This window comes from Phyllobates terribilis, unplaced genomic scaffold (genome assembly GCF_046119375.1).
Source record: "Phyllobates terribilis strain yellow unplaced genomic scaffold, ASM4611937v1 Scaffold_11__3_contigs__length_659146591, whole genome shotgun sequence".
NCBI lineage: Eukaryota > Metazoa > Chordata > Amphibia > Anura > Dendrobatidae > Phyllobates > Phyllobates terribilis.
The window spans coordinates 530,439,128-530,462,802 of NW_027362771.1; the positions used below are offsets into that span (position 1 = coordinate 530,439,128).

The 23,675-nt window shown below is 47.1% G+C and overlaps 1 protein-coding gene across 2 annotated transcripts in view; it reads left to right on the forward strand.

The window, feature by feature from the left end:
• Positions 1-4,573: 4,573 nt before the first annotated feature.
• SFRP1 (secreted frizzled related protein 1) overlaps positions 4,574-23,675 on the forward strand; it is a 49,199-nt gene continuing 30,097 nt past the window's right edge. Inside the window, exons 1-2 of one of the 2 annotated variants that reach the window (XM_073653737.1) lie at positions 4,574-6,280; positions 7,749-8,287. In XM_073653737.1, coding sequence (XP_073509838.1) covers positions 7,762-8,287 — 526 coding nt within the window. In that variant the 5' untranslated portion in view covers positions 4,574-6,280; positions 7,749-7,761. Of the gene's footprint in view, positions 6,281-7,517; positions 7,644-7,748; positions 8,288-23,675 lie in introns of those variants that run through there. The other variant, XM_073653736.1, reaches the window with a different exon arrangement.

A 23,675-nucleotide genomic window follows, 5' to 3' on the forward strand; every position in this document is an offset into this window, starting at 1 on the left:
CATTGGGAAGAGCAGGTAATGCGACAAAGTGAACCATTTTACTGAACCTGTCTACTATGACCAAAACCACCGTTTTGCCTGCAGAAACCGGTAGGTCAGTAATAAAATCCATGGAAAAGTGTGTCCATTGCCTACTAGGGATTGGTAGTGGAAGAAAAGTACCAGGCGGACAGGTATGCAAAACCTCAGAACGCACGCAAATACTACAAGCAGCTACATGTTCAATTAAATCCCGATGCAACCCCGGCCACCAAAAACGACGAGAAATGAGGTCCGCGGTTGCCTTACCACCTGGATGCCCAGCAAGCACAGAGTTATGATGTTCCTTGATTACTTTGTGGTGCAGATCAGATGGTACAAATAACTTTCCTGAAGGGCAGGAGGCAGGGGTGTCCCCCTGAGCCTCCAACACCTCACCCTCTAGTTCAAGATCAAGAGCCGAAATGACTACCCCTTTCTGTAATATCGGGGCAGGGTTCTCATGGTCACCAGGGAAGCTCCGGGACAAAGCATCAGTCTTGACATTTTTGACCCCTGGACGAAAAGTGACAACAAAATTGAACCTAGTAAAAAAACAGGGACCATCTGGCTTGCCTAGGGTTGAGACATTTAGCTGACTGGAGATATGACAGGTTGTTATGGTCAGTAATAACAGTAATAGAATGGACAGCCCCTTCCAACCAATGTCGCCATTCCTCGAATGCCAATTTGATCGCCAAAAGTTCCCTATTACCCACGTCATAATTTCTCTCAGCCGAAGACAATTCTTTAGAAAAGAATGCGCATGGATGCCATTTACCAGGGGACGAACTCTGAGACAACACAGCCCCAAACCCGACATCCAAAGCATCGACTTTCACAGTAAAGGGTTGAGAAACATCGAGTTGACGGAGTATAGGTGCAGTGGCAAAATTATTCTTTAAGGAAGAAAAAGCCTGGAGGGAAGCATCCGACCATTTGGAAAAATCAGACCCCTTCTTAGTCATGTCAGTAAGGGGTTTCACTTTACAGAGTAATTTTGGATGAATTTCCTTTAAAAATTAGTAAAGCCCAGAAAACGTTGTAGAGCCTTTAGGTTCTCGGGACGTTCCCAGTCATGAACTGCACGGATCTTCTCTGGATCCATCCGAAAACCCTGAAGATGACAACAAGAAACCTCAAAAACTGCACCTCCTGAACAGCAAAAACGCATTTTTTTAGTTTGGCATAACATTTGTTATCCCTTAATATCTGAAGCACCTGCTTAACATGCCCCAGATGAATCTCAAAATCAGGTGAATAAACCAAAATATAGTCCAGATAGACCACCACAAACCTCCCCACCAAATGATGGAAAATATAATTTATGAAATGCTGGAATACCGCAGGTGCATTGGTCAAACCAAAAGGCATAACCAGACTCTCGAAATGTCCTTCCGGGGTATTGAACGCTGTCTTCCACTCGTCCCCTTCTCTGATTCTAACCAGATTGTAGGCTCCCCTTAAATCCAACTTGGAGAATACCTTAGCTCTCACACCCTGGCTGAACAAATCAGGAATCAGAGGAAGAGGGTATGGATGGTAATTTGATTTAATTCCCGGAAATCTAAACAGGGACGTAGACCGCCATCTTTTTTCTTCACAAAGAAGAACCCTGCCACGGGCGAAGGTGAGGGTCTGATATCTCCCTTCTCCAGACTTTCCGCAACAAAATCTTTCATGGATTGTCTCCCAGGGCCAGAAAGATTATACAGTCTGGACTTCGGTAGTTTAGCTCCGGGGGTCAGATTAATAGAAAAGTCATAAGCACGATGAGGAGGCAAATCCTGACAACTCTTCTCAGGAAAAAGTCCTCAAAACCGGACAGAAAAGCAGGTAATATTTCTGTATTTCCGTAGAGACAGTAGCAGTGGAAATATCTAGACAGTTCTCATGGCAGTAATCTCCCCATTCAATAATCTCCCCGGTTTGCCAATCCACCAACGGATTATGTTTAACAAGCCAAGGTATACCCAAGACAATCGGAAGTGGGAAGATTGTCCAGAACATAGCAAGGGATGATTCACAATGAACTGACCCCACCCTCAGTTTTACATTATGGACAATCTGAGTAAATGCTTACTGTGCAAGTGGTGCCGAGTCAATGCCAAAGGAGTTGTAGGAAACAATCTGTAGATAGGTGAGAACAGTATGGGTAAGAATGTTTAGGAGCTGAGACTGGAACAGGGCTAACAGCTAGACACAATACTCAAGCAATGAGTGAGAGATCCATGCGGCTTTAAGTAGGCCCGAACAGGAAACAAGATGGATCCCACAGGTTCAGAATCTGCCATCTTAGTAAAGGGCAATTGCCGAACACAACAGCAGCCTCCAGTGGTAAGGAGTGGGATTGCAGCACAATTATTAAGATGAACAATAGCAGCCACTAGTGGTCAAACTGTAGAAGGACAACAGGAATTCTGACAATACTCCTCCCTTTCAACAGTGGCCTCCGGACGATGCTTGGTTTGGTTTACGTGGGTATTTTTGGTGAAACTGTTTAAGCAGTCGAGGAGCATTGATATTTTCTACAGGTTCCCAGGAGTTATATTCAGGGCCGTACCTTTGCTACTTTATTAAGTACTGCAACTTGTTTCTGAATATTCTGGAATCCAGGACCTTTTCAACTGTGTAATGTTCTTGCCCATCCACTTCATTAGGATCAGGAGGAGTTATATGACGCCTTGGAAAAGGATTTGGAACAAATGGCTTTAGTATCTTGTTACGATATTGGCGTGGTACTGCTGGAAACCAGTGGCCGAAGGAGCACGAGCAGGAACAGCAAGCGGTAGTAGAAGTTGTTGGAGTTAGCAAAAGGAGTTGTAGGAAACAATCCTTTAGATAGGTGAGAACAGTCTGGGCAAGAATATTTAGGAGCTGAGACTGGAACTAGGCTAACAGCTAGACACAATACTCAAGCAATGAGTGAGAGATCCATGCGGCTTTAAGTAGGCCCAAACAGGAAACAAAATGGATCCCACAGGTTCAGAATCTGCCATCCTAGTAAAGGGCAATTGCAGAACACAACAACAGCTACCAGTGGCAAGGAGTGGGATTGCAGCACAATTATTAAGGTGAACAATAGCAGCCACTAGAGGTCAACCTGTAGAAGCACAACAGGAATTTTGACACCCCTAGTCCTTATTTCTTAAGCTTCAGTACAAGCCTGCTGTGTGGTACAGTATCAAATGGCTCTCCAAGTCACATAGGTGAATCAAATTTGGTTTAAAAAGAAACACATTGCCAATCTTATCTTGATGTCACCATGCTGGTTGACAGTTATTCTATTATTCTCTGCTATACTTTTGCAGGCCATCTCTTACAATTTCTTCAAAAAATGTGCACAGCACTGAATTCAAACTTACTATTTGCACAAATCTTTCTTCTTATCTTTCTTGAAGATTTGTACCACATCAGCCGTCCTCCAGTCTTCTGGCACTGACCCTATTACAAGAGAATGTAAGAAGATGAGATTCAGCAGTCTGTCAGTTAATGTGCTCAACTCCCTAAATACCCATGGATGAATATCATTTGGCCCTGGGGCTTTATCAATATTTAATTTTTTCAGATACAACCATACTTCTTCCTGTGTTAGTGATATTGAGAAGTGAACCTTAATTTTGCACATTACTGATGTAAAACTTACTGGATCATCCTTCTTTTTCTTGAATATCAGTGCCACACCAGCCATTCTCTGTTCCTGTAACACTGACCCTGTTATTGGAGAGTCTAAAGGCCCCATTAATCATTAGATAAAAGTCATCCAACCACCTAATATTTATGGAGGCCTCCTGACTCTTCCATAAATGATGTTGGGGGAGAGAAAAGGAGACCCAGCATTTGGAATTTTATCTGCCACTGTTTTTGTTCGGCGGTGAGATAAGCTGCTGCCAGTGGGGTCTGGCAGCAGCTCTTTCATAGGGAACACAGGAGCACTTGACAGAGCTGAGCATTCCCGTGTATGGGGGAGTTGGCAGACATAGCTGTCGGTTGAATTAAATGTGTATAGGTGTCTTAAGAAGACAACATTCTGCAATCTATCAATTACCAAGCTCAACTCCCTTAGTATCTGTAGATGAATATTGTCTGGACTGGGGCTTTAATCAATATTTAATTTGTTCAGACACAGCTGTACTTATTAAGTTGGTGATATTAGAGGGTGAAATGGAACCTGGAAGCTTATACTTGCTGCTTCAACCACGGACAGTGTGTATCAGACACTGGCTTTAGGATTTCGCCAGCTGTGTTTTACTCTAAAATGCTGCATCGTTTCAGAAAGGGATGTGGCGCCCGTGCGGGTTCAGTCACCACAGAGGTACTGCATCTCACCCAGAGGTGTGGTATCTCACTCTCAGGTAAGGAAGGAGTACTGCCCGGGACCCAAACACCTGCATCCAACACTATGTGACGCCCTGCTGTGCATGGAGTCACAGACCCAAGGGGGGTGTATTTCAGGTTTTCTCCACAAGAGGCCCCCAGAGCATGCACACACCTCCACCCTACCTCAGAACCACCAGAGGGAGCCCTACAGGGACTTATAAATAGGGATGGCGGAGCTAGGCAGGAGGGGACTCAGCAGGTTTCTGCGGTGAGAGAACAGACTGGAGTCTGCTGCAGCCTGAGACAGAGAGACAGTGTGTCAGCAGGTTCTGCAAGCAGTCTAGCAGAGCAGAGGAGGAGACAGCTAGGAGCGTTGCCGACGCTCTAGAGAGTGGCAGAAGAGGCAGCCAGCTAACTGCCAGTGTGTATAGCCTAGTGAGGGCCCAGAGTAGGCAGAGGGCTAGTGGAACAGTAGTGTTGGGGACAGAGGAGCTTCATAAGCTCACCCCAGAAATATACCGGACACCGGCTCCTAGTCTGCAGAGCAGTATACCCTCTGTGGAAAACAGCCGGATCTTTCCTGGAAGACTTCAAGTCTCAGGATAGCCCAGGAGCTGACACGTAGCAGGACCAGGAGGCACGGAGGCTCCGCCATACCAGGAGCGTGCTCTTCAGCAAAAGGCCCTAACACCAAGTCAGCCGGCGCATCACAAGGACTAAGTTGGGCCTAGTTTCAGACGGGCCATAAACTACACGAAGCGGCAAGGATACAGGAGGCCCTATACCTGCTCACTGGGGAGAGACCTGCAGTGCACCCCTCACCCTACAGTGCTCCGGGCGGTACCGCAACTCCACCAGTAAAAAGGTACTGAAGCCAAACGTGAGTGTCTCCCATTTTTCCTTGGACCCGGCTGGGTCACCGCCATATCGTGCACCTTACCAAACACCGCTGCCCTGAGGCCTAGCTCCACCTGTGGGGAGCTACACCATCATAGCTGCCGTAACACCGGCCTCAGTGGACTGCCGCAGCGCTGGTGGTCCTCACCAGACACCACAGGTGGCGTCACGAACTTCGACATTTCATTTTCCTTTATCCCCTTTTTAAGAGAGACCCCAGGGTACGGGCCCGGGAGCCGACCACCGCGACATCCCCCAAGACCAGGCATTAAGGCCCGGGCGCCGAGTGGTCCCCATCCCCTGGGCGCTACAACTACACTGCTCCAGGCCGGCAGGAGGGGCAAGATGTGCTGCTCCTCTGCTGAGCCCTGTCCCTGGCTGGAGTGGGGGGAACCAAAGTAGGGGAAACCATGTAGTGGGTGTGGGTGGAGAGAGTAAATCAGGGGAGCACTTGTAAGGAATAGTATAAAGAGGGAAGCCATCTTGGGTTTGAGAGTTCAGTCAGAGGAGGACAGTGAGAGGAGCAGGAGCTCTGTAGGACCTCTGCTCAGGAGGAGGGCCTAGCCAGAGAGGTCCAAGACTGAAGAGAGAGAGGAGCAGGAGAAAGGCTCCAGGAACGTAGAAGGGACCCCAGGGGTACGGGTAGTGCTAGAGGCCACCCATATGCCGAATCTACAAGGAGGTAGAGGGGTCAGGTCGCACAGAGGGGACCGGTCCCTAAACTAGCAGAGTTCTTTAAGCCTCAACTAGGAAACCGGAGGCTGCAGTATTTCAGGTACTGCATCCACAATCCACATCTGTCTCACCAAGAAGGTGGCCATAGAGGACCCAGGGGACAGAGAAGACGTCGCCCGGCAAGGTTCGCTGTCACTGGATTGGGACACAAGGTCTGAGGTGCAGGGAGACGGCCAGAAGGAATACACAGAAGGGGGTCCCGTTATGTACTCCGGAGGTACCTGACGGTTGGCTGAGCCCCTGCCCGGTGAACGCAGCACGACGTGGGAAGTTATGATCTGCAGTTGTAACCAGGAGCAAAGTGTGAACTGTGAGTAAATCCGGAAGACTGCACCCCACTGTCTCTGTGAATTATTACTGCTGCGCCATCGCCCCTGCACTACACTGCACCACGAGTGCTACTTCCATAACAGCAACATCTACACTGCCCTGGAGCTAAGCTCTACCTGTGGAGAGCTGAACCAACTCTGCTGCATTTACACCAGCTCCAGAGGACCCTGCTCCATAGCGGCGGCTCTATATGGTCACATACCACAGGCGGCGTCACGAACTGTATATAAGAACTTTAATTCCCCTGTAAATATCCCCTTTTTATTGACCGCCCTGGGTCACAGATTGGGTCACCGCCACTGTGACATCTCCCCTAGCAACGAGCGGCCCGGCACCGAGTGCCCCACGGCCCAGAGGGCGCGTCAGGGACATGGATATAAAAGCTGCTGGGGACCATGTTGCACAGGTGACTAGTCCAAAAGGCAGGTCCCTGGTAGCTTCTTCCAGTCTGCTCTCCTTGAGTGACAGGTCTCTCTCTATACACACACTTGGCTATAAAATGTATAGCTGAAATGATACAGCCGACGTCCGGTACGTGCTGGCCATGGTTCGGGCAGCATGTATCCGCTGTCAAGTTCCCTTGAGCCTTGATCACTTACTGGATGATATCTGGCAGCTCTTTGGTGAACACAAGATGAAAACTACATGTCTGTAATATTACAGCCTTCTCTATATCCTGCACGATTATATTCCTGGGGTCTGAGAAATGCTTCTATACATCACTTAATAATTGGATTCAAGGACTAATGTCAGCGATGATCTCAGTACAGCGCTACGGAACTTGTTAGTGCTACATTAGTAAATGAAATAAACTAATGATATCCAATTATTCATATATGTGACTTGTGATTTTTCAGTAATAGATTGCATCTGCGCCGAGTGTTATAAAGACCCCCTGTACTCATCACGCTGGGGGGTGGCCTTGCAGGTAGCCATGATGTTGAGTCTGCACTTGTGTGAGTGACACTTGTAAATGAATTGTGCCTTTTGCGGAGAAGTGATAGAAGAGGGAGGCGGAGAGGAGATTCAGCAAAGTGGAAAAATCTGGGAGGATGGGAGAAGTGAGAGGGACTGTTAATGGGCAGCCTGCAAGGAGAGGGTGCAAGACTGGACATCAGTGGAGTGGGCTGGACATCACCAATGTGAGAGGAAAGTAACAGAGAGAGTGTGACCCAAGGAGGAGAAAGGGAGGAGAAGAGGAGGGCTGCACTCCTCTCATTGGATCTGCCTGATTCTTTCTTGGCTAACAGTTACTGCTCTCTGTTCTCCAATATCAAACTGTTCAGATCCAGCAGCCAGAAGCTCCAGCAACTCTGCAGCCCATTGTACTGCGCCACCACAAAGTCAGCACCAACTACTTTCATAAGAAGTTCGGACTACATACTCCTATCATTGGGATTCATCAAAAAAACTTTTACAAACTTTTTCTATTTCTTTTTTTTGTATAGGATTTAGGACACAATGTCACCAAGGGATGGCGTTTGGCCCTTGCTACTTCTATGGGTCACACCTGGACTTCTCTCCCGAGAACCTCAACCAAGTGAATATGACTATGTAGGCTTCCAGCCAGAAATGGTTCGGCACTACCAAAGCGGACGTTTTTATTCCAGAACGCCACAGTGCGTGGACATTCCCCAGGATTTAGCACTGTGCCATGGAGTTGGGTACCACAAGATGGTACTGCCAAACCTTCTCGACCATGAGACCATGGTAGAAGTCAAGTATCAAGCCAGCAGTTGGGTGCCTCTGTTGAGCAAGAACTGCCATCCGGGGACACAGGTGTTTCTCTGCTCTCTCTTTGCCCCAGTTTGCTTGGAGCAGCCTCTTTACCCATGCCGCTGGTTGTGTGAAGAGGTCAGAGATGCTTGTGAGCCAGTCATGCAGTATTTTGGTTTTCCCTGGCCTGATATGCTTCGGTGTGACCAGTACCCAAGGGAGGATGTTTGCATCGCCTCACCAAATGCCACCCAAGCCCCTCGTCCACGGAGTAAGTATCACAAACCATGACAAGGTTGTTACTTCCCTGCAAAATGTTATTGATCCACAAACGTAGCAGAGCTGAATTTGTCATTTAACTCTTTGTATTTTTACCACAGTGCATCGTGATAACCCCCTGATAAAGATAATGTGCGAAACCACAGATAACATATTGTGATCTTGAGTCAAGCCACAAAGCAAAAAACATAAGATATCACAAGGTGCCATAAACTCTGCTGTGCTACAGTACATCTATACATGTCCCACACTGTGAGGCTATTATTTCCCCTGTTCATTTGGGATCCGTTTGTAACTGATCCAGTAAAAAAAAACACAAAAAAACAAAACACCAACATATAAAAGAAAAAACAGATTCCACAATGAGCCCGAAGTTTCCATTTTTAAACTGATCTGTCAAACTTTGGTTTCCGCTTTGCATCCATTTTTGCACCATTTTCAACCATTTTTGCTCCCTTTTCATGTTTTTTGCACCATTTTAATTCATTTTTGCTGTATTTTCATGTGTTTTTGCTCCATTTTCATTAGTTTTTGCATAATTTTCATCCGTTTTTGCTCCATTTTCATATGCTTTTGCATCATTTTCATCCATTTTTGCTCCCTTTTCATGTTTTTTGCACCATTTTAATTCATTTTTGCCGTATTTTCATGTGTTTTTGCTCCATTTTCATTAGTTTTTGCATCATTTTCATCTGTTTTTGCTCCATTTTCATATGCTTTTGCATCATTTTCATCCATTTTTGCTCCCTTTTCATGTTTTTTGCACCATTTTAATTCATTTTTGCCGTATTTTCATGTGTTTTTGCTCCATTTTCATTAGTTTTTGCATCATTTTCATCCGTTTTTGCTCCATTTTCATATGCTTTTGCATCATTTTCATCCATGTTTGCCCTCTTTTCATCCATTTTTGCTCCCTTTTCATGTTTTTGCACAATTTCCATCCCTTTTTGCACCATTTTCATCCATTTTTGCTCTATTTTTGTTTTTGCATACTTTTCATCCATTTTTGCCGTCTTTTGATCTGTTTTTGCACATTTTCACCCATTATGCCCTATTTTCATTCATTTTTGCACCAATTTTCTTTGTGTTTGTTCCATTTTGAACTGATCCCATTTGTATTAGGGCTGTCTCTAAACACCCCCAGTGTTCTAGGCATGCTCAGTGCTAAAAATGGATCCATTAAGCGGTGACAAACGAAATGCAGGCCTTTTTAGGAAGCATAAAAAGCCATTAAAATGAAAGGTTTCTATAACCGAATATTTTATTTCTGTTTTTATGATTCCCAAACAGATCATAAAAAAACCCAGAAAATGTGAACAGATCCTAACCCCATACGTACAGGTGCTTCTGCTCTAGCCTTATGCTGGATTGCTCTAGGTATTTTTCGGTAGGGTTAGATAAAACTGGGAAAGAACTCTCTGTACAGAACTCCATTTGTACATACAGTTGACGATTGTCCCATATTTTCAAGGACTGACCCAGTTTTTAAAGATTTTTCCCTGGATTTTCTTGGTCCTTGCTGCACTAAAATACCAATTTCTTGCTATCCATAAGATAATGTTATCGGACAAATCTTGGAAGTTTATTTCCACCGACCTCCTATTAAATTATGAATTCCATGTATGTAGGGGCAGCTTTCCACCAATACCCCTTTGTGCCGGAATTGTGGCATAAATGGTTGCAAATTGTAGCATGTCTCATTTGAGGAAAGATTTGTGACTTTTTTTTTATTTTATTCCATGCTGGCTACTTTTCTAATCAGTTAGTGGGGGGCAGCAGAAGAGGTGGGACCTCCCGCGACCCATCAAAAAGTGAAACTGGCACAAATCTAAATAGATCAGATTTTCTGGCAACTGGATGATCAGAGATTCACTCTATTAGGAGGCGCGCGCCTTTTGATAAATTTTACATTTTACTCCAAGATTGTCCATATTTGGGGACAATTTTTTTTTTGCTACTTAAATGCATATCTTTGAGGTTAAAAATAATTTTTTGTTTCATTAAAAAGTTTGCAGTGTTTTGCTTTTACAGGCTTTTATTATCCCTGCACATTCAACTTTGATGTGGTCTGTGGTCATAAATTAGGTGAAAAAAGCCAGATAAAAAAGTTAGAATCTCTCACACAGGATCGTCGGAACAAGCTCGCTGACCGTTTCTCAGTGAACTCATTCTGCAGCCAGCAATAGACAATGCAGCACAGAGGCTATAGAAGGCAAAAGAGTGCAAACTTTTTAATGAAACCCAATAGCAAAAATGATTATACATGCGCTTAAGAAATAAAAATGGTCCCCAAAGATGGACAAACCTTTCTTATTAAAGTCGTGCTTATGTGCACATCCAGCCTGATCTTATTTCATGAGGAATGTAGGACTGTGTGTTCACAGAAGTTCTTTTCCATTCTATACGAGGCTTTAATAAACATTTACCTTGCTGGTATATAGCACCGGAGCTGTAGTAAAAGAGAATGATTTATTTTCACGGAGTGCACACTCATAAATCAAGAAAGAGGATTGTCGCTAAAAGAGGTCATGAAAATCACCAACATTTTTTCGGAGTAAAATACTGGTGCAAATGCGCTATAACCGCGCAGTGTCGCAATGAAAATACTTTTAACTCGCTTAGCAAATTGCTGCTTGTTAATTATGCCAATTAAAAGGAATTTATCAGCAAGTTTAACCTCCCTTAATCATTTGTGGGTCACTGTGCATTGATACCCTTTATGCTATCCGGCGCATTATCTGGAGAAATTCACAATTTTACCAATATGCAAAGGAGGAGTTAGGTGCTCTGTTCCGCCCAGAGCACCTAATAAAAATTTACATCTTTCTCACCTGCCTCCCTATATTCATTCATTAATAGCTGATGTCAGCCAGCTTAACCGCAATCAGTGCAACTTACCTCGTAGTGTTCAACAAAATTACTTAAAGGGTTTATTTTCATAAATAAGGATTTTCGAATAGTGGTTGCCAATACAAGCAATATTGCAATTTACTGCTTATTAAAATGATCAGCCATTTTTGAGATAATAACATTTTTCTTTTGTTTAAACTTTGTTGCTTCGGAGACCGACCACCGCTGCTACACAGCAGTACAGGCTCAGGGCTTATCAGCTTTTTTTTATTCAGCTTGTAAGCACTTTTTCAAGCCTGCCGGGTTTGTTAGAGCGCGTCGTTGTCTCCTAATCCCAGCTAGCTTCGGAGCAGCGCTTACTAGCTAGATATCAGCGGTGGTCGGTCTCCAAGGCAAAGAGCAGTAAACAAAAGAAAAGTCTTAATATCTCAAGAACACCTCAAAATTTTAGTAAGCGGTAAATTGCAAAAGTCCTTGTTTTTATGAGCACTATCCGAAAATATCTCTCTATAAAAATGAAAAAAAAAAAAACCCTTTCAATGGCAATCCCTTAACATTATTAACATTATTATTATTGGGATTGATATTGGCCTCAATCTGCACTCGTTAGGGCTGGCAACATGTTTCAATAATAAATCTATAGGGGATTACATTTCCCTTATTATTTTTTTATATGACCCAAAGTGAACATATTCTTTGATGATTCCCTAATGTGGCAAAGATTTAGTTTTAGATTCTACTGTGAATCTATTCTGTCAATAAGGAATGTGCCATCATTGTTTCTAGCAGTAGCATGCTCTGACCATAGGATCCTTTTGTGCTGACACTTGTGATTCTTCCTCCCTGCTTTCATCTCATTGGGGGTTAGTTACCAGCAAAGTGCCAATGTGAACAGCGCCCAATCAGACTTGTATGACATTGTCTAACCAGCGCTGGTGAACACTAATTGTTTCAACTGTCCTTTGTCCTTTTTTTCCCTCTGTTCTGTTAAACATACTTGTGATTCTCTTTGCTGTCCATGAGGGTTACTTGTAAAAAAGCATTATTTTAACACTAAAGGGTGGATTCACCATTGGAAAAAAACATTTTTTATAGTCCCATGCATCAAAAATGTAAAAAACGTAATGCAAATATTTTTCATGAGAAACATTCTATCGTTTTGTGTATGCAGCTCCTATGTGGACCTATGTGTCTCTATAGTTTCAGACAACAAATGAAAAATCCTGTACATTAACTCCTTACAATCTGCACCTCTTCTTGTAAACTTACAAACAGTAGAGACGTAATACAGGAGGCAGACGGAGTAATACACTGCTCATAAAAATAAAGGGAACACTTAAACATCAGAATATAACTCCAAGTAAATCAAACTTCTGTGAAATCAATCTGTCCACTTAGGAAGCAACACTGATTGACAATCAATTTCACATGCTGTTGTGCAAATGGAATGGACAATAGATGGAAATTATTGGCAATTATCAAGACACCCTCAATAAAGGAGTGGTTCTGCAGGTGGGGACCACAGACCACATCTCAGTACCAATGCTTTCTGGCTGATGTTTTGGTCACTTTTGAATGTTGGTTGTGCTTTCACACTCTTGGTAGCATGAGACGGACTCTACAACCCACAGAAGTTGCTCAGGTAGTGCAGCTCATCCAGGATGGCACATCAATGCGAGCTGTGGCAAGAAGGTTTGCTGTGTCTGTCAGCGTAGTGTCCAGAGGCTGGAGACGCTACCAGGAGACAGGCCAGTACACCAGGAGACATGGAGGGGGCCGTAGGAGGGCAACAACCCAGCAGCAGGACCACTACCTCCGCCTTTGTGCAAGGAAGAACAAGAGGAGTACTGCCATGGAGAAACCGACTCCATGAGGGTGGCATAAGGGCCCGACGTCCACAGATGGGGGTTGTGCTCACAGCCCAACACTGTGCAGGACGCTTGGCATTTGCCACAGAACACCAGGATTGGCAAAGTTGCCACTGGCGCCCTGTGCTCTTCACAGATGAAAGCAGGTTCACACTGAGCATATGTGACAGATGTGACAGAGTCTGGAGACGCCGTGGAGAGCGATCTGCTGCCTGCAACATCCTTCAGCATGACCAGTTTGGCAGTGGGTCAGTAATGGTGTGGGGTGGCATTTCTTTGGAGGGCCGCACAGCCCTCCATGTGCTCGCCAGAGGTAGCCTGACTGCCATTAGGTACCGAGATGAGATCCTCAGAACCCTTGTGAGACCATATGCTGGTGCGGTTGTCCCTGGGTTCCTCCTAAGGCAGGACAATGCCAGACCTCATGTGGCTGGAGTGTGTCAGCAGTTCCTGCAAGATGAAGGCATTGAAGCTATAGACTGGCCCGCCCGTTCCCCAGACCTGAATCCGATTGAGTACATCTGGGACATCATGTCTCGCTCCATCCACCAACGTCACGTTGCACCACAGACTGTCCACGAGTTGGCGGATGCTTTAGTCCAGGTCTGGGAGGAGATCCCACAGGAGACCATCCGCAACCTCATCAGGAGCATGCCCAGGCGTTGTAGGGAGGTCATACAGGCACGTGGAGGCCACACACAATAAGGAGCCTTATTTTGACTTGTTTTAAGGACATTACATCAAAGTTGGATCAGGCTGTAGTGTGTTTTTCCACTTTAATTTTGGGGGTGACTCCAAATCCAGGCCTCCATTGGTTAATAAATTTGATTTCCATTGATGATTTTTGTGTGATTTTGTTGTCAGCACATTCAACTTTGTACAGAACAAAGTATTCAATGAGAATATTTCATTCATTCAGATCTAGGATGTGTTATTTGAGTGTTCCCTTTATTCTTTTGAGCAGTGTATATAGTTGTAGGATCAGATTACGCAGTTTGTGTGTAGCTTGCTACCTTGTACGTACATAGCTCTGCATAAGAGCTGTATACACAAAAAATAGGAGATTTTAAGGAGATGTGTCCCCATATTTTACAATGCAAACTGCATACATTATCAGATAGATCTTAGACCTGATGAGACTGGTGTACTGACTCTGAAAATACATCTCAGAATGGCCGTAAAATCCTACCCTTTTCCCTTTTTCCTGCCTGACGCGTTAAAATGAGCATTTTTGAGTCCAGGTAGTGCCAAGAGCTCCTGACTCCTGCATACATATGCTCCCTTGGTTTTTCTGGGCGTGCATGTGTTTTAACCGGGGAGAGTATAGTAAGCTGCAGCTAGTCGTCTTCGGCAGTGGCTTATCTCCTGTGACAACAAAAGGATCTAATGTTGAAATTCAACATGCCCCCTCCTTGTATCCCCTGGCATCATCTGTCAGGTAGTGCGGGGAGCCCCCATATACATCAGATTTTTGGCCGGTCTAATATTAGTGGGTTCAGCTGACTTTTATCAAATATTTATGGGGGTCTTTAGAACTAGACCATTTCCACAAAGGTCCACATACATGCAGCCATTCCTTGTCATATATCTGTTCTTACTTCATCTTAAAGGGGTTGTCTGGCTTTTGGGGTAGATGTGCCGGCATTCTATATTTGTCTGCCGGCAGACATGCCGACTAGAGTTGCAAGGCCTTGCTCAATAGCAGTGTATTGAGCGAGGCCGGACAAGTCTAGTCAGAATGTGGCCAGAACTATTTAAATCACATACTTGCATTCATATGAGCGCCTGCTCCTGGCACCGGAGAATCCTCACAGCTCGCACAAGTAGAGTCACTGCAGACTTGTGCCCCAGGACCAGACAACCCCTTTAATGTCGATTAAAGATAGCCATACATTTATTTTCCTTGTTAAAAAAGTTACCATTCTAATCAATTATTACCAGCAATTATTATATCCAGAGTAGTGATGAGCGAGCATGCTCGTTACTCGAGATTTACGAGCATGCGCGGGTGTTTTCCGAGTATCTTCAGCGAGCTCGAGTGTTATGTTTGAGTCACTCCCGTGTGCTTTGTTTGAGTCACTCCCGTGTGCTTTGTTTGAGTCGCTCCCGTGTGCTTTGTTTGCGACTGTTTGACAGCTTTAATACATGTGAGGAATGCCTATTTCTTAGGCATTCCTCACAAGTATTAAAGCTGTCAAACAGTTGCAAATCAGGAGTAAGGAGTGACTAAAACATAGCAAACATAACACCTGAGCACACTGAAGATACTCGGCGAGCACCCGAGCATGCTTGCCAAAAGGGTTAACAGAACATACTCACTCATCACTAATCCAGAGCGACTGGCGTGAATGGTGGTGGAAACCTGATCCTCTGATCAGAACATTTCATGGGACACATTTCAAAACTATGATTTTTGTTTCAAGAGTCTCATTAATAAATTGATCATAGGGTTTCTTGCTGCTGGCAGCAAAGGGGAAAACTTCAGTGTTCAATTTCCTATAGCGCCACCACAGGGGGACATTCTACATTACACAGTTCTTATTTAAAGAGTGTCAATCAGCGCAAAATTACTGTTCACACCAAGCACAGGCGCTTAGTGTTCCCTTGACGTGGCCATACAGTTCGGTGCACACTTCCCACCTACTTGTTTTCATCAGTCTTGGCCCCCATCTTTCTTGTTTGACAGCTCCAGCTATACAGAAGACAGAGGATGGCGGAGATTAATGGAAAACTATTACGGTAGGTATGAAGGTGCACTGGACTGCTCGTTCACGACAAGGGTGCACCGAGGGTCTGTGCTTGGTTTGAACAGTCATCTTGTGCTGACAGTCCCTTTCAATTTAAGGACTGTCTGTTTAATTCTTGGATGCTTTGGGTCCTCCAGAGAAAGATATGCTTTTTTTGTAGCCACTCTCTGCTTTATCTAATATTTGAAGGTCCAAATAAAAGTCTCCAATTGAGCTCATCAGAGGATCCACAAGAACACATTTCTATAGAAATCATTCCCATTTTAGCAAAATTTTGTTACATAATATTAAAATTTTATAACATTCTTCTTCTAGAGGAAAATAAATCAGCCTGTAAGATGAAAACCGATAAAAAGTGCAAATATGTCAAAAATGTATGACAGCTCTAAATGTATCTGAACGATTTTCTCTTTATTCCGAAAATAACCCAATACATTTCTAAAAACATGCTCATGTGCTGCATGCACAGTTTTGTAAGGTCATTCGATGTGCCGGCCGTGGGAAGTAGAACATTTTTCACATGCTACACAACAACCTAAACATGGCCACAAACAGTATACACATTCGTGCCGAGCTCATCGATTTCAGCAGGAACGGGCAACCATCTAATGTGTAGTACGTGTTTGGCAGATGTTTATTTAGTTGATGTTGAGGAGAGGTGTGTGGGAGTGGGGAATGATAGGGCATACTGAATTTCAACATGCCCAATCCCAAGGGAGAAAAGCTCCCCACTCCTGCATACATGCGTATGGAAAGGTCAGTAAGAATAGCTGTTGTCCAAACGTGCACTTGGCCGACATCTATTGAAGGTGCACAGCCACCATAATACCGCAATATAGCTCCAAGATACCACTGTCATTTACAGCCCTATAACACCACCCACAAGTGCCCAAGTAATAGCTAAATAATGCAAATAAACACTAAATACTGTGTAGTTTTAAGCTCCCAATACACATTAGACCAATATTGGCCAAACCTGCCGATATTGACAGGCTCTCCCGACAGTCTAATGTGTATGGGGCCCCCATATCTATATATATAATTGTCTTATCCCGTCTATCTGTCTGTCTAGGAAATCCCGCGTCGCTCATTGGTCCAGCTGCTGTCTGTCCAGGAAATCCCGAGTCTCTCATTGGTCCGGCCCCGGCCAATCAGCGACGCGGGATTTCAGAAAAAAGATGGCGGCCGTTAGCGGCTCATCTGCAGGACGGCTAACGTCGGGAGATCAGCGGCTAGGACCACTGATCTCCCGACGGCAAGTGTGAACGGAGGACCGGGGAGCGGCCACACAGGCAGCGCCGCTCCCCGGTCCTCGCTAATACGACGTTGATTGGTCGCAGCCGCCGGACGCAACCAATCAGTGATATGGGCGGAAAATTTAAACGCCGCTCGGCTGATTGGTTGTGGCCGCCGCCCGCATCCAATCAGCGATTTGGGCGCCAAATTTAAACTCGCTCTCCAGTACTCACTAACACGGTTCACTGATTGGTCGCGGCCGCCGGCTGCGACTAATCAACTGTATGGGCGGCAAATTTAAACGCCGCTCTGCTGATTGCGAGATTGGCGCCAAATTTAAACAACGCTCTGCTGATTGGTCGCGCCGGCCGGCCGCGACCAATCAGCGAGATTGGCGCCAAATTTAAACAACGCTCTGCTGATTGGTCGCGCCGGCCGGCCGCGACCAATCAGCGAGATTGGCGCCAAATTTAAACAACGCTCTGCTGATTAATCGCGGCCGCTGGCCGCGACCAATCAGCGAGATTGGCGCCAAATTTAAACAACACTCTGCTGATTGGTCGCAGCCGCCGGCCGACCGCGACAGATCAGGGAGATTGGCGCCAAATTTAAACACCCCTCTGCTGATTGGTCGCAGTCGCCTACCGCGACCAATCAGCGATATTGGCGCCAAATTTAAACACCCCTCTGCTGATTGGTCGCGACCGCCAGCCGCGACAAATCAGCGATATTGGCGCCAAATTTAATCACCGCTCTGCTGATTGGTCGCGACTGCCGGATGCAACCAATCAGCGACATTGGCGCCAAATTTAAACACCACTCTGCTGATTGGTCGCGGTCACCCGCCGCAACCAATCAGCATTATTCACGCCAAATTTAAATCCCGCTCTGCTGATTGGTCGTGACCGCCGGCCGCGAACAATCAGCGATATTGGTGCCAAATTTAAACACCGTTTTGCTGAGTGGTCGCGATCGCGACTAATCAGCGATTTTATCGCCAAATTTAAAGAAGCTCTCCGGTCCTCACTAACACAGTTCGCTGATTGGTCGCGGCCGCCACCCGCGATCAATCACCGATATTGCAGCCAAATTTAAACACCGTTTTGCTGATTGGTTGCGGTTGCCGGCCGCGACCAATTAGCGATTTTGGCGCCAAATTTAAACAACGTTCTGCTGATTGCGCCCGGTCGGCCGCATACATATTCTAGAATACCCGATGCGTTAGAATCGGGCCACCATCTAGTACAATATAAGGATCCTGCATGACTGATTTCGGATTGCCGATCTTTTAGATCTCTAGAGATAAGCTACCCCCAGAGAAGTCTCTAATAGAGAACATAGGGTTGTTCGTCAGAGTGAACGCTCTTGTGTATAGAAGAGTCTGGCGAGATAGCTGCCGGCCTAATGGTTCGTGGAAGTATGGGCTGCATGCTATCTAAAATGTATAGGATCCTTTAGTTTACCCCTGGGGTTTCTCATTCTTGGTGGCCCCTACTCAGTTCACCAATTGGCAACAACATGCATATAACTGCAGTTTACAGCGAAGATCTATATGTCCTACACTTTTTATATGTGGCTGACGCGCCTCATGGGCCTGTGCTGTACAGGGGATACCCGGAGCCGGATCGCTGGGGGTTGTAGTCCTCCGTGGCTGTGACCCGGTCCGTGCCCAGGGCGGTCAAACCAGTGGCAGTCTGAGTGTGATAACAAATGTCCGACTACGCCACCCGTGGATTGCGGTCAGTGGGGACCGCCGCTGCGCTGCAGACCGCTGAGGCTGATGTTGTATGCGCAGCCAAGTATGGGATGACTCCCCACGGGAGAAGTATTGCCTCAGGGCAGCTAGTGTGGATGATGGGAGTGATGGTGTGAGCGTCCCAGTACTGATGGTGCCGGTGCGGCGATGAAACACAGAGACGTGTGGTGCAGTTCAGGGTCTTTACTGATGGTATAACGCAGACCCTCCCGGGAGTACTGGTTAGCAGTAGGGGCCTGGTCAGCCTGTAAGCAAGTAGGATCTCCCCTGGCCAGGTGGAGTTGTAGGCCTCCCCGACTATCTGCACTCTTTCCTGGCTACCTTGCTCTATGCGGGTAGAAGTAGCCCACGTCCCTGAGTATACCGTGTGGTGCTCACCCGTATGGCCGGTGACTTGGGGCCTTCCGTTAGCCTCCGTTTCACGATGGCGGTGCTGGTCCCTTGCTTGTGACCGTGCCTCCGGGCTTCTAAGGCCAGAGGACATGGAATCCCCTGCCGGTTGGATTCTGCTGCTGGACCTGGATGTCCCCACAGCCTCGGACTCCGTGTCCGGGTTTAGTGTCTTCAGCCAAGGCGAGCTTTCTAGCTTCCAGCCTCTGGCACTCGCTCCTGCTCCTACAGAGCTCCTGTTGTAACTCTCCCTTTCCAGGCTCTCACTGCTCTGCTTGTTCTGCAGGCTCTGTCTGTCCTAATCCCACCCCAGACCCAGTTTATAAGGGCAGATTCCTCCCCTCCCAGGTCTGGGTGGGCCGTGTTGCATGCTTAGGGCTCCTGACCAGAGAAACCTCCCACTTGCTCTCAGACATAATATTTCTATTACTGTGGCAACCAGACCCCTGGGGTGCCACATTCCCCCCTAGTAAATTTTAGTACTCCGGGACTAAACACATTTTTAAAGAAACATAAATGCAGGGTATAACAATAACACAATAACATATTTACAAGAAGCTTTAGTTCTTTAAAGGTCACGGCGTGTCCGCAACCGGGTGTCCATATCACCCAAGGTGAAGTTTGGGAAACAAGAGGGCGTCCATGTCACCCAAGGTGAAGCTTTAAGCGAAGTAGGGGACCTGTCCAAAGCAAACCCCTTGCGTTGGTCTTGTTCGTGGCTGCAAGGCTGGAGCTAGCTACTTTGGGCCTCAAGTAGGCCACGCCAGACAGGTTTTCTCTTCCGCGGCCGTCTTCGCAAGAGGCACCAAGGTGCAACTATCTACAAGAATTGTTCCGGTTATCCAGTGTCCATAACCTGTTAGTCCATAAAAATCTGCAGGGTAACTGAGAAACATAATTAATAACAGGCAACAACAAAAAACATAAACATTTTCAAGAAACAGGTAAATTTACAGTGCATTACTTTATATTTTCCAGCGAGCGGGCATCTGACCTCTAGTGACTCTAGTGGACCTACGGAGCTCACTAACTGGTCCTGCACTACAGGGTGTAGGAGGTGTTATGGGTAAGCTGGGCAGCTGTCTGCGCACTCTTTGGCTCACTAGGGGCACGGCAGGCTCACTACTAGCAGAGGGTTGATTCTCCTGGGCTGCTGGTATGGATTCTTCTGCCTCCTGGGCCGGCTGCTCTTCCAGCTCTACCTGGTCTTCTGAAGGCACTTGAGGGGCTGGCTGGAGAAAGGTGAGGACGGGCACCACGATAGCGTTGTTTACTTGTGTCCAGGACCGGGGAAAGTCTCCGAGTACGGTGGTAATCATTTCCTCCTTTTCCTCTACGGGTTGAGGGTCTTCCTGATCTTCATCCGTGCTTTGCAACTTCTCGGGGCACTTTTTAAGGTGGTCTCCGGAGACAGTGGCTGTGGTCTCTCCTCCATCCTTGCTGATGACGTACACCTTTGGATTTTTGTGGCTTGAGGGCAGTACGGTGTATGGGTCCTTTTCCCACTGGTCGTCCAACTTATGGAGCCGCCTTTTTCTTTTTAAGACCTGCTCTCCAGGTACCAGGGGAACAGCGGGAGCATGTTGGTTATAAGTCCTCTCCTGCCTTTCTCTTGATTGACAGAGACTTCGCTCGACGCTCTCCTGTACTTTCCGGTACTGTTGCTGCCATTCTGAATCCCAGTCTGCTTCTGGTGAGGTGTCCTCGGGTATCAGGACTCCCATATCCAGCTCAACAGGCAGCTTACCAGGTCTTGCTCGCATTAGGTAAGCCGGGGTACAGTTGGTGGAACCTACCGGGATGTGGTTATACAGGTCCACCAGATCGGGCAGTTTCTCAGGCCACAGACTGCTTTCTTCCAGGGGAAATGTTTTTAGCAGGTCTATCACCACCTGGTTCATCTTCTCGCAGAGTCCATTGGTTTGGGGGTGATAGGGCGTTGTTCTTATCTTCTTGCAGCCATACAGGTTGCAGAACTCCTGGAAGACCTCCGCTTCGAAGGCTGGTCCTTGGTCCGTCAGCACTTGGTCCGGGTACCCGTGTGGGCGGCAGAAGTGCAGCTGGAAGGCTCTGGCTGCTGTCTGACCGTCAGGTCTTTGACAGGGACCACCACCAGGAACCGGGAGTAGTGATCCACGATGGTTAGGGCGTAGACATACCCGCTTCTGCTTGGAGCCCGTTTAACATGGTCCAGAGCGACCAGTTCCAGCGGCTGCCTGGTGATGATGGGCTGCAGGGGAGTCCTTTGGCTGGCACGGTCCCTTCTTCTTAGATTGCACGGGCCACAGTCTCTACACCACCTCTCAATGGCTCCTCTCATGCCTATCCAGTAGAACAGTTCACGCAGCAGGAACTCCAGCTTCTTCCATCCGAAGTGCCCTGCCCCATTGTGGTAGGCCTCCAGCACCATAGCTGCGTCCCGTCTTGGTACCACAACCTGCCAGATCAGTTCATGTGTCCGGGAATTGACCATTCTGCGGCACAACTTCTCCTTGTAGAGAAACAGTCTGCTTTTCTCGGTCCTCAGTTGCTTGGTCTCTTCCGGAGCGTCTGGGTCCAGGCGGGCGTCAGCCTGGGTCAGCATCTCCTTCACCAGACGGACTGCGGGGTCACTGTCTTGCGTCTCTGCCCAGTTGTAGTGGGGTAAGGGGTTGAACGTAGCGGATCGCTGGCCCCTCACACGGTGGGAATACTGGGTAATCCCATGACGGTGAAACGCAGGGAGTTCGATCTCTTCCAATTCTTCTGGATCCTCCCCTTCGTCCGGTAGGTTTAGCATCCTGGACAGGGCGTCCGCGTTGGTATTGGAGCGTCCTGCCCGTTACTTGATCGTGAACAAAAATTGGACAGGCGGGCCATCCATCACTGCTCCAGGGCACCCAGTCTTGCAGTGTCCAGGTGTGTCAACGGGTTGTTGTCCGTGTACACGGTGAACCTGGAAGAGGCAAGGTAATGCTTGAAACGTTCGGTTACTGCCCACACCACTGCCAGGAACTCTAGCTTGAACGAGCTGTAATTCTCAGGGTTTCTTTCCGTGGGTCGCAGTTTTCGGCTGGCGTAAGCAATTACCCGTTCTCTCCCCTGCTGGATCTGGGACAGTACGGCTCCTAGCCCGATGTTGCTTGCGTCCGTGTGGAGGATAAAGGGCTGTCTGTAATCAGGGTACGCCAGGATTTCATCCCCCGTGAGGGCCATCTTCAGCTGGCGGAAGGACTCCTCTTCCAGCTTTTCCCATTTGAAGGGTGGCTTCTGGTTTTTGGCCTTCCTGGACTGGCCTATCAGGAGGTCCTGCATAGGAGCTGCCTTGTTGGTAAAACCGGGAATGAATCTTCGGTAGTAGCCTACCAACCCGAGGAACTTCCGCACTTCCTTTATGCTGGATGGTCTTGGCCAGTCCTTAATCACGGTGATCTTGTCAGGGTCGGGGGCCACTCCGTCAGCACTCACCACGTGTCCCAGGTACTGTACCTTTGGCTTCAGTAGATGACACTTTGAGGGTTTTACCTTTAGGCCATAGTTTGCCAAGGCTTCAAACACTTCTGCCAGGTGTTCCAGATGGTCCTCATAGGTCTTGGAATAGACGATGACGTCGTCCAGGTATAATAGGACCGTCTCGAAGTTCCGGTGTCCCAGACAGCATTCCATCAACCGTTGGAAGGTTCCTGGTGCGTTGCAGAGCCCGAACGGCATACAGTTAAATTCGCTGAGTCCCATCAGGGTGGTGAATGCGGTCTTCTCCCGGTGCGCCTCTGCTACAGGAACCTGCCAGTACCCGCTAGTGAGATCCAAAGTAGAGAAGAAGTTAGCAGATTTTAATGCAGCTAAGGACTCTTCTATCCTTAGTAACGGGTACGCATCTTTGTGTGTGATACGGTTGACCTTCCTGTAGTTTACACACATTCTCATGGTGTTGTCTTTCTTTTTCACTAAGACTAGTGGAGCTGCCCAGGGGCTACAGCTGTCCCTAATTACCCCAGCCTCCTTCATGTCTTTTAGCATCCCCTTGGCGTGTTGATAGTGTGCAGGGGGTACGGGTCGGTATCTCTCCTTTATGGGAGGATGGTCTCCCGTGGGGATGTGATGTTCTACCCCCTTTACTCGCCCAAAGTCTAGCGGGTGTTTACTAAACACTCTCTCGTACTCTTGAACCACCCGATAGACTCCCTGTTTTTGGTGTGAGGGAGTGGAGTCAGTACCCAAATGCAGTTGCTGACACCAGTCCTCCATTGGTTTCTTAGAGCCGTTACCTTCCTCTGGTTGAGATGGAGGCAAGGGTTCCACGGCCTGTACAGAGTTCTGGTTGATGGTGAACAATTTGGCTAGCGTGGCATACCGGTGCAGGTATACTTCTCTCTCCCCGATATTGATGATGCGGACAGGCACCCTCCCATGACGTACATCGACCACCCCCCGTGCTGTCAAAATGGTGGGCCTACTGTCTGAGTAGACGGGTTCTACCATTGCTTGGTAGTCTCTACCTCTTAGACCAATAGCTGCCCGGCACCAAATCATCATCTCACTTTTTGGGGGCAT